At 37.4% G+C, this 11,910-nt stretch overlaps 1 protein-coding gene across 1 annotated transcript; it reads right to left on the minus strand.

Annotated features, from left to right (window-relative positions):
* Positions 1-1,819: 1,819 nt before the first annotated feature.
* On the minus strand, positions 1,820-10,964 carry LOC117861531 (enhancer of polycomb-like protein 1). Its single transcript, XM_034745105.2, has 12 exons — positions 10,548-10,964; positions 9,180-9,309; positions 8,985-9,087; positions 8,474-8,597; positions 6,942-7,007; positions 6,658-6,696; positions 5,897-5,977; positions 5,700-5,747; positions 5,217-5,267; positions 5,071-5,139; positions 2,698-2,943; positions 1,820-2,538 (listed from the first exon to the last, which is right to left on the minus strand). The coding sequence occupies exons 1-12, from the start codon at positions 10,707-10,709 to the stop codon at positions 2,356-2,358; spliced, it is 1,302 nt and encodes a 433-aa protein (XP_034600996.1). The 5' UTR covers positions 10,710-10,964; the 3' UTR covers positions 1,820-2,355.
* Between the last annotated feature and the right edge of the window lie 946 nt (positions 10,965-11,910).

An 11,910-nucleotide genomic window follows, 5' to 3' on the forward strand; every position in this document is an offset into this window, starting at 1 on the left:
CGCACGCGCATATTTTGCGTGAAAATCGCGTGACTTGTGACCTGTGACTAGTGACTTGCGCGTGTAGGGAGGCCTCCCTGGACCCCGGGAATTTATTTATTTCTCAAATTTTTTTGCAAAACCATTTATCCCAGTTGGTATTACTAACAGGGATAAAAGTGGGCCTGTACCGTGCCTGGCGTGGCAGCCCATTTAGTATGCCAACCGGGACTAAAGGGTGTCTTTAGTCTCGGTTGAGGGACTTGGGATAAAAGACACCCCTTTTGTCTCGATGGCTTTATCCCGGATGATTTTTTTAGAGATTTGCACCCTTCCAACCGGGACTAATACTTAGTTTTCTACCGGTGTAGATACTACCTCCGATTCGTTTTATTTGTGACTGCAGGCCAAAAGTCTGGTCGGCAACATCAAATATTATGGACCGGAGGTAGTACGTTGGAAAATCATGTCCACGTATATTATAAAATTGAAGTTGGAAGCAAAGATCATTAGTCTTGTGATGTTCATGTTGATTTTATCAATCACAAGCTCTACCAGCCTATTCATTTTTTTTCGAAATGGAGAGAGCTTTATTACTTAAGAAGTATCATTACAAACGAGCGCATTAACACACTTAGGAACATGGGAAAAAGAAACACAATACTGGTCCGAACGTAGGGCTAGATGGGCTAACTCGTGCGCAACCTTATTTTGCTCTCTCCTAAACTTGGCAAAGTTCAAGCTCTGCAGCTGCTGACTCTCATGCACATATACTGTTGTTTGACATTACACGAATCTTTGTAGCTAGACTCTATCTAGTTCTTTTCAGATAGGGATGGATTCGGATCGAATACACATGTAATCGAATTCAAATATCACTGTTTACCACATTTCAATTCGAACTCAGATACGAATACAAATATTATCGAATATGAATACAAAACAAATAGTTCACATTCGGATATTGGAATATAGCATATAGCGTTGTAACGAGTATCAATTTGCTTTATTATTAGTTTAATAGTCGATAAAAAATTATGCTACAAGAGTAAATAATGAGTATATAATACATAATAGATAGCTTATTGAAAATAACATGTTTACTAATAAATATTTAAATGATTGAATATATTGAATAAATATAAATAAATATTTCCATAAATATAAAATACATCATTATCTTATTAGCAATATTAAAATTAAAAATATTTGTAATTAGTAATTATTCAAAATAAGTTTTAGATGGTTTTATCCGATACTTTATTCTTCTTTCGAAATATGACTATGTCGGATATTCCACAATTTTATCGAATCTAAAATCGGATGGAGAAAAAAAACTGAAAACTAAATCAAGTTTGACATCCATATTAAAAATAATTATAAATATTAATATTGACATTTTTGGCAATACGAATACAGATTTCTATACATCCATATCCATCCCTACCTTCAGGTTTCACCTTTCCATATTTACTCTCGGGCTTCTTTACTACTCTCTCTGTCCCAAATTATAAGTTATTTTAGATTTTCTATGTATATAACTTTTGCTATATATCTAAATATAAATACATAGGAAAATAAAAGCAAAAACAACTTATAATTTATAACGAGGAGTGTTAGGCATTTTGACCTTTTGATCTCAAATGGCACACATTTTAGTGACTTAAATCTATATTTTGAGAGCCTTACGACCTATAACGTAGAATGGAGAGAATAACGTAGAATGGAGAGAATGGAGAAAGTACCAAGCGTTTTGACCTTTTGACCTCAAATGGCACATTTTAGTTATTTAAATCTATATTTTGAGAGCTTTAAGACCTTAATGACTCTGTGAAACAAGTTTAAAAAGCGCCAATATATTCGATCCCGTGAACAATATTAATAAGCAACACAATTTACTTGGTTACACATCATTTTCCCTATATCTATGAGGAACATTCCCATTCCTAGTAAATAGCTAACCAAAGAATTGCATATTTGCATTAGATACTAACCCTAGAGCAAAGAGAAGGCAAAAATTCTGCACTAAATTGCTTACCATCTCAGCTACAGTGAAAAACTATACAAATAGCTGAGAAAAGGCAGCCCATGTGCCTATTGTCAGCTTTCACTCTAGTTATGTGAGAACCAGAAGCAAATCCAGGAGCATCGTCCAACATTTCTTCTCATCAGATATGTAAGCCTTAAAATTCCCTGCAGCAGAAAATGGAGCATCCCAGAGGGCAAATCTGGCTCATGGAGAAACAGCTGCTCGAGCTTCATCTCTCACCAGTTGAATCGACGACATACATAACAACAAGCATGGTGCTTCATCCTTCTAACACATGGGGTCTATGATTATACTGTAGAAACTGAGGCCTGTTGACCAATTGGAACCTAGAGGGGATTCCAACGGTCAAAGATGATCCGGCCACCTCGCCCGATCCTGCCCTGGCACCGGAATGGCTGTGCAGTGGCTCCACCATCAATAGATGGAGCTGGTGGTGGCCTGATGCCAGCTATCTCCAACTTACCAGGATCAAGCGGTCTTGTGAACAGCATTACTGGCTCCTCAGGATCCTGCATTTCAGAAATCTGGTCAACTTTCAAAGAAATTTACAACAATCTTCCCAAAATATGTTGTGAACTGAACAGTGAGGCTTTTTCAAAACGCATGAAGAAAGGACAGAGGTCACTTTCAAGATGCAACTGATGATAAAATAGAAAGAAATAGCATACCCTTTTGAATAACCAGGCAGTCTGCTGCAACCTTCTCTTCAACTCATGTTCATGCTTTAAACGTACTGATGAGATGACCGATAGCTTTTTATCAGGGAGCCGAAGGTGAAAAGCAAATGGTTGTAAATTTGGTTGCTCAGTACTTGTATCATCTGAATCCGAATAATCTTCACTTGATCCATATTGAGTAGAAACTTGCTGAAGGCCTGATAGTGCAATCCCGTCATCAAGAAGTTGCGCTTCATGCTGAAAAGAAAACAAATTCTTGTAATTATGGGAGACAATCAGACAATACAAATAATGTGATCCCAAGCTAAGTATAGCAAGGGATAACTGGTATTACAGGGCTTCCAAAAAAAAGTTATATTTTCCAGTATTCTCAGTATGTGCTCATAACAAGTCTTGTGATTTCCAAATGATTTTGTTCAGGTCAAATCATACTGAGGTGTTTTACAGAAGGCCTAACCTTATCGGCGTAGAAAAATGTAAAATAATAAATTTAGAAACTACAGTCAGAAAACCATGCAAGAACATATCCCACCAAAATGCAAAGCCTGGGTGACTCCCTTAGTTCATTTTAATATCAATTTTCTTGCTTAGAAATTTTAGACTCTGCAGAACTAAAACTGAATATATGAGATGTGACTTTAGCACTACTACACATGAGGAGGGAGATGTCAGTTTGGAAGGCCAAGTAGTGCCTAGAAGGATACATTTCGATATTTAGGATCAATGCTACAACGAGATGGGGATATTGATGATGATGTTAGTCATAGAATCAAAACGGGGTGCATGAAGTGACACCAAGCATCAGAAATTTTATATGACAAGCATACTATTGAAGCTAAAAGGCAAGTTTTATAGGATGGCGATTAGACCTGCAATGTTGTATGGTGCAGAATGTTGGCCTACAAAAAGAGAACACGTCCAGCAGATAAGTGTTGCGGAAATGCGTATGTTGCGTTGGATTTGTGGTCATATGAGAAGGGATCGAGTCTGGAATGAGGATATACGTGATAGGTTAGGGGTAGCACCAATTGAAGAAAAGCTTATCCAACACCGGCTGAGATGGTTTGGACATGTCCAGCGAAGGCCTCCGGAGGCACCAATGCGTAGTGGAACCCTAAGGCGTGCCAGTAATGTGAAGAGAGGAAGAGGAAGACCAAAGGTGACATGGGAAGAGGCAATAAAAGGAGATTTGAAAGGATGGAATATACCCAAAGATTTAGCCCTGGATAGGAGTGCTTGGAAAACAGCTATTCATGTGCCCGAACCCTGATTTGTGGCTCTTGTTGGGTTTCAACTCTAGCCTACCCCAACTTACTTGGAACTGAAAGGCTATGTTGTTGTTGTTTCTTTCTTAGAAATCCGGGGATTAGTTCATTTGAATGAGTTTTGGGTCGACCCAACGACCCAACGAAATGAAACTTGCATCCCTAGCATAGGATATTAATCCTAAAACATACTCCAATTAACTTTAGTACTCCAGTCACAAAAAAGAGTGATGTTTTGGTTGCCCAGTCAATTAGCAACATATGAAAACTTTGTTTGATCAGCAATTACTTTGTGTCTATCGAGTTAAACATTTCGAAATGGTACGAGTAGATTTGTCCAAAAAATTAGTTTCATAATAAGACTAATTTTATAGCAACCTACTGTTTAATTAAATGTATTTATAGTATATATTGTAGCCAAATTTGTTCTTAGAGGATTGTGTTGATGTCCAAAATGTCACTATTTTTGTGACCGGGAGTGCACGACTAATAAATATTTCATATCAGCAACAAATATCATCATAATCATATTGCTTTTGTTCATTTTCTTTTCTGAACAAACTTCATATCTTCACAAGCATACCATATTCATTTAAAAGAAAACCAAAACCAGCAAAACTAAACATAGCATTGAAGCGCGAGGTTGCATAGAAGTAGAAATCACTGGCAAAGATGTTCTGCATTGTTATTCATAAAAAAACAACTATTCATTCATCTTGGGAATGCTCCGCATGCATTAAAAAGAAAATAACAGAAGGGCACACCTCAGTTACTACTAGGAGCCGAAGCTCTAATTCACTATTAGTCATCAGTTATAATCAGCAAATTATGAGATGAAACAGATATCCTAACCATGCTTTACAAAAGAAATCATCAATTGTTAGTTTTTTACAGGCAGCATCCTGTTTTGAGTCTAGTCATGATAAGAATTCAAATTCCAGATCAACTTCTGAAGTTCAATAAAATTCGTCTTTATTCAACATGTAAAACTCAAGTTAGGAGTTCATGAATGCATGTAAGAATAAAAGCTCACTATGGAGTTAAGCAGAAAAGAGATGTGAGCAATTAAGTTTGAAAGCAATCCATTTGTAGTGTTCACCTTGTATTTCATTTGTATACGTCGAAGGTGGACCTCACACTCCATGGCCTCACGTTTCTTCTCTTCCCTCTGTAATGGAAAATAATTAGTTTTAGAGTTTATTATTTTCTCAAGACATTCTGAAAACATTTCATGCATGAGCATACCTTAATCAAAGCCTCCACTAGTACCTTAGCTTGCTTTAGGTTTCGCCTCACCTGTTTGAATTTCACAGCATACAAATGCAAGTAAATCAATACTTAAGCATTACCTGCCAATAATTGTACAAGTAAAAAGCCATATGAAAGATTGTTCCATTATGTTACAAGCACACACAAGTCGTGTGCATTATAAATGCAGCAAAAGCAAACACAGACAATGCCATAACTAGCAAACAAAACGTGGAATTTATCTGCATTTATAATCCCATTTTGAACAAAACATGCATTATCATCAAATTAAGTTTTCCTGAAATTACATCTGAAAACATGCATACAAAGAAGAGATTAAAGTAAGCAAAAGAATATCAACATGATACCAAATCCTTGGTAGAGACTTGAAGCACCTGCGTAGCATGCACTTAAAAAAAAAGCAACCTACTCTGAAAAAAATAATAATCACACGAACTTAATTATTGTTGTTGCACATACCAGGCGGAGTCTTTCGAATGATTGGGCACTATTTTCTCGACGTTGCATCTAAAAAGATGTAATCAATAATCAGAATGTAAGTATACATAAGAAATATATCACACCAGGCAAATATATCAAAGAAGCTCTTTTAGATTTTAACATCTCAAAACCAACAGAAGGTTTTCAATGATCATGTCTGGTTTCTAAACACTGACCCTTCTTGTGTGAAGATGATGAGCCTTCTCTCTTGGTCTGAAGACATTGTATGGATTTGTATCACTTGGTGGTGGAGGCGGCTTTACCCAAAAAAAAAAGTTAAAAAGTCACTCAAGAAGTTATGTAAAAAAACAAAGCACACAGAAATAGGATGGCTGTTCTTTTCTATTTGTTGCAATTTATAAAAGAGAAAAGAACATAATAACATTAAGAAGAACAGAATGACTAATAAAGGACAGAAAGTTTTCCTCTGACTTATCATAATTAAACAAAATCCTAATACTGAAACAGGAATTAATGTATAAGGAAGCAGCACAAAAATAGTCGAAGAACCAAATGTTCTGTTACTTCTTTGACTCTAGAACTCTGCTCTGGTTTACTTATCTAAAAGTGGGAAAAATATTATAATGCAACAGATGGTGCATAACGGATTCTATAAAAGAGGCCCAGTTGACAGTCTCTTATAGCAAGGCAGAAATTATCAGTGTAGTCACAGGAAATAGTTGCCAAGAAGTTAATTTCTGTTTATATTTCAGTTGTGGTTCTAGAAAAGGGCTTCCAGCATGTTAATATTCCAAGATAGTGGCCTGAGAAGCACTTCTAATAAGCTACTTCACTGCCAAACATGGACAAAATCATGCATCTCAGAATTTAAGATAGTTCACATAAGGCTAGTTCAAAAAAAAAATCTCCAAAGCAGGACAACAAAAGAATGCATGAAAAATTATGTAGACAGGGTACCAAAAGAAACTGTGCTAACCTGCAAATGCCTCAAAATAGGTTTTTGCCACCGCTCTCTCTGACACAAAAAAAAGTCAACGCGGGTACAGTAAATAACACTAACACATAAAGAAAATAGATAGTTTTCAACGAAATAATAAAAGGTAATCTTCAAGAGAGTTTGCATACATAAGACAAATATAGCGATAGATAGGAATACAGAATTGAGAAAGCTGAAAACCATGACAAAATAAGACAGATGCACCATGCATGACATATGAAAAGAGCCAAATACATATACTATATTGTGAAGATGAGATGTACCTTTGCCTTCCAATAGCTGTATGCAGCCTGGAATACAGCATACCAGACAGATAAGTACTGCAAAGCCTGGATTAGAAACACCTTGTAAGCATAAGCTAGTATTGAAATAACTGTGAAGTAATTACAACATAGTAGCAGGATTCCTTTCAAAGCATAAACATTTAGGCCTTGTTTGATATAGCATAATCCTCTCCAATCCATACATATTGGGAGGGATTGACAAGGAAACTAGTTCATTTTCACACTCCAATCTGCATGTATTGGGAGGGAATGGTTTTATCCAAACAAGCCATTAATAATTCTGCAAATCCAAGATCTAGTTCTTAAATTAGGTTCCGAACACTGCTATTTAATTGTTTAACATAATCAAGTCCACCAAATAATAATAAAATCACAAAAATCCGGTAAAAATAGAAACGACAACAAATTCACTCATTAACAAATAATACAAAGAAAATTTGAACTATTCATTTTGGCAGGTCACATTAAAATGCTGTGGATTAATTGGAGCTGTTATAGTGGTATAACAATACAACTTATGTTTCTAGTCAAAGCATAGACAGTAGAGTTCTTTTACTGCAAATTTGTATTTTCAAATCCAAATTATGATTGAACAGTGTACGAGTACCAAATTTAAAATAATTGATAGCGTGCAGTAGAGCAATACCCTTATTTCAAAAACTAATAAATGCATGGGCAATACCCTTATTTCTAAAACTAACAAATGCAATAGCAAATGAAATTATGATTGAAGCACATGCTTTTTGTCAGGTGGCATCATCATAGCTTGATTCATTGATGCATCAGATGCAATATGGACAACCACTTTAATCACGAATGAGAAAAAAAATAGATGCAATCTAGCCAGCCTATATGCAGAAGCTCGATACCACCCTTCCCCTAGCACCTAATCACTTTCTAACACACCTAATAATTAGCTAATAGGTGCAAGGCACCACCATGTCACCTGCCGATGGCCTAGCGCTTTTCAGAGAAGTTCTCACATGTACTGTCCATGTGGTAATTCCAGCACCATAACAAACATTTTATTTAATCTTTGCGATGAAAGAAATTCTACTCTGTTTATAGGGATAACTTGACTTATATGAAAATAAATTTAAGGAAACGAACTACAAGGTAAGTTGCACAGGTCCAGGACCCTTACCAGTAGTTAACAGTAACCCCACTCATAATATTACACCCTCTCTCGGTGAAAAAGCTCATGTTTGTTAACTATTCGTGGACATAAACTGTGAAGAATACATGCACATATAACACGGCCTGATGGCATTTTTTTAATAAATAATGTAGGAGAAATTTCAAATGTTTTTTGGGTATTATGTGGCTCAACTTTCATAACCTAAGACATGGGAGAATGGGACCTGCAAAGCAACATGGAAATAAAAAAATACAAAAAGAAAAGGAAAGAAGTGGAGTGGCCATGAAACTTTCCCTGAATTAAGTTTAGATTCGACATTTAGCAAAACATGAATTGAAGGGGGCAAGTTGTAATTCTCCCATGAAATTATTACCTCAAAGGCAGAATCAAGCTGCAAAATGACTGGAATTGGTCCAATCATGGTAGGTGTTATGATGCCTGCTCTTTCTCGAGCTTTGTGGTCCAAAATTTCCAGCTTAAATAGGAGGGCCTCCAACCTGTAACATGTGATGTCACCTTAAATTTTTCAAACGGTACTTACGATTTCTTTTGGCAAGACTACAGTTACTCTACATGCAAAAGTGCAATTTTATCACTAGTTTTCCCAAAGCTGGAGATAGAAGGTTCAACTTGAACTGTAGATAAGTGGATATAGTTAACAATTGCCCTTTGAACTTCAAAATAGGTGCACTTTGGCCATCAAAATAGAATTATAAACTTCATCAATGAGAAAGTTTGCAACATCCCATAGCTAAGAAAATGTAAGCATTTCTGTACAAACAAATTAATCTTGATCTTTGACTTATAACGTACGGAGTTATAATAAGCAAATATCATATGTATACAATACAATAGTATATCTAGCTTTGCAGTATATTCCTTACATTTCAGCATTAAGATTTTTCCGCTCATTGTTATAACCTTCAAGCCAATCTTCATCTTCATTATCCAGGTCATACTCAATAAAATCACCAACTTCAGCTCGGGCTGCAAGTGCAAACAGTAGTTACACTAAGAAGTACAATCACTCAAGAGAACATATTATGTAATTTCAACTATTGAAATCACAAGAAATAAACCTCCTCTTCCACGTATGTATGTTGTGGGTTGTGCAAAGGTACGCGTATAGTCCCTTTCGTATGTATCAACAACATCATACTGGGGTGTGGGTATTTCTTGGGCATTCTTCTTGTTAGGTGCTGGATGCGCCTGCAAAGCAGAGATTAGATCATATCTGCCAAACTATGTAACAGTATCCTACGCCTTATATCAACTACTAAACAAAAAAAAAGTTTTATAGAGCTGCATCCAAACAGAAGGATGAATAGATGTAGTCGAGGACCACAAGATAGCACAACTCAGTTAAGTGGCATGCAAACAAACAAGATTGCACAGCATGAGAAGCGTACAAAACTCAACTAGACTAAAAAATTAAAAAAATGGCGGTTTGGGAGAAAATCATTCCCTTTCCCCTTCTTCATGGAGATATTAATTATTTCGGCTTGGTGCATATGGAAGGAAAGGAATGATTTTGTCTTTGAGAATAAAGTCCCTAATGTGGCTGGTCGGAAGCAGGCTTTAGAAAAGGAGGTTATCCTGCATTCGTACAGGATAAAAGCTGAATATCAATATATCATCATCAAGCTGGTATGGATTGGTTGAACACTTTGTAACCTAGTCTTTTGTATATTCCTAGTAGCTTCTCTGTGGCTTTTTGCTTGTGTGTGTGTGTGTAACTCTTTCTATTTAATGAAAATCTATTGTGGGGGCTTCCCTCACAGTTTCCGGTCAAAAAAAATGATCACCAACCTATGAAGGTAATGAACTATCAGATAATGATCCACGTCTAAACTCTTTGGTATATCAAGCCTTCATTCCTAATCTTGATGTCCGTAATGGAGATAGGGTATCATTTTGGCCATCATACAGAGATAGAGTTGTAAGCCGTATTTATCAAGCAATTTTGAAATATAACCTGATAGGCTCCCTTTCAATTTAACAATCAGTATCAGGTAACATTTAAAGACATCATATCTAAATAATCTAGGTCATAAGAGTTTTGAGTCTGAAATTTTAGTGTTCTTTGACTCCCTTATCGAATTTTACAATCAGTGCATGACATTGTAATATAATATCTTAATAATAGGTCCTTAGAGTTTGAGTTCAACATAAGTTCTCTGACTCACTTCAGTGAGGTATCTTGAAGCTCAGTAGGGCCAATTTGTTAATAGCGAATCCTAGAGCCCGTTCAAACGGATGCATGGGTCCTGGGTCAACAAGCTAGGGGCGATCACTCTGTTGCCGAGGTGCTCACCCACAACACACCTTATAAGGCCACCAGGTTTAAGCCAATGAAAGGCCAAACACGCCCCAAAATTCAGTCCATTTCAGGAAGCAACATTACAACGAGTCTCTAATCTAATCATAACTTTGTGATCGCGCATTACCTCGCCGTCAGCCGCCGGCTCCGGTGCAGAGTACCGAAGCAGGGGAGGCGCGGCCCGGAGCGCGAACGTGGGGTCATCGTCCTCGAGCTCCCGCGCGAACCGGACGATGGGGAGCCTCCTGTGGATGTCCACCGGCCGCGGCCGGAAAGAGGGACGGCTCATGGCCGCCACACCATTCCCTCCCCGCCCAGCCCCTCCCACGCCGAGAGCCTCCGCACCGGCCCCGAGCCGCCGTAGGGGGGCTCGCGCGGGTGGAGCTAGGCGTGTAGGAGGCGGGGGGCGGCCGGGGCGGCGGAGGGGGCGATGGGAGTGGGCTCCCGGAGCTAGGGCTAGGGTGCTGGCGGGGGAGGAGGGGCTCTAGGGTTTGAAACGAGGCGAAGGAGGGAAGCAGAGGAGGGAGCGTTGCGGAGCGCAAAGTCGCGGCTCGCGGGCGAAAGGAGGTCGGGGTTGATGATGCGTAATGGGTTGAACTGTATTCGCGTTTCCCTGAAGCGAATACGTATTGTGTTCCTACATCTGTTTGACAAGAAGCGGACTCAGTACGCTGAGTTGAAAAAAAGTCCAAATTACTCTGTAACCAAAGTCTGGATAACGCTTAAAATATATTTCTTTGGTTCAGTTTACCCCTAAAGTATGACATTTGATTCAATTTATCTCCTTAACACAATTTATCTTTTCTATTTCTCCATGCACAAGTGAAGTCTTATGAATTTTTTATCATTATTTTGATAGTTAGAATATTTAATAATAAATTCATCCTTAAGATACAAAATTATATAAAAACTAATAATAAAAAATTTATAAAATATTTTTTAATATAGATTATGATGTTCACAACCATCCTGCAAAGTTTCAAATTAAAATTCAACTTGTATATGAAGAAACAAAAATGACAAAATGCATTATGAGGTAAGTTGAACCAAATAGCATAGTTTATGGGGTAAATTTGACAAAAACATAGTTTAGAGGGTAAATTTAACCGAAAGATAGTTGTAATTTGGACTTTTTTTTCCTTCTAGGCACGAACTTCGAAACTTTTCAGGGTAAATCACAGGAGGTTTATGGAGTAAAAATGTAAAGATCGATTACAAATAAATGGTTGAGATCAACGTAAAAAGTGACATTGTATTGTTGTTCCAGCTTTAGAGCATCTCCAGCAGCATATGTAAACTGGTGATCTAAAATCAGTTTTAGGTATAGGAGAGAGAAAAATTTAGGTGGTGACATATAATCCTTTTAAGGACTAATTCACGAATAAAATCTTTTTTCAAGGGACAATCTATAACTTAGACACATCTTCTTCATCTCTTCTTCCCCTCGTCCTATCGCCGGCTTCTCCCTTGCGCTGCCGCTCGCCCCACGC

This window comes from Setaria viridis, chromosome 6 (assembly GCF_005286985.2).
Source record: "Setaria viridis chromosome 6, Setaria_viridis_v4.0, whole genome shotgun sequence".
NCBI classification, from domain to species: Eukaryota; Viridiplantae; Streptophyta; class Magnoliopsida; order Poales; family Poaceae; genus Setaria; species Setaria viridis.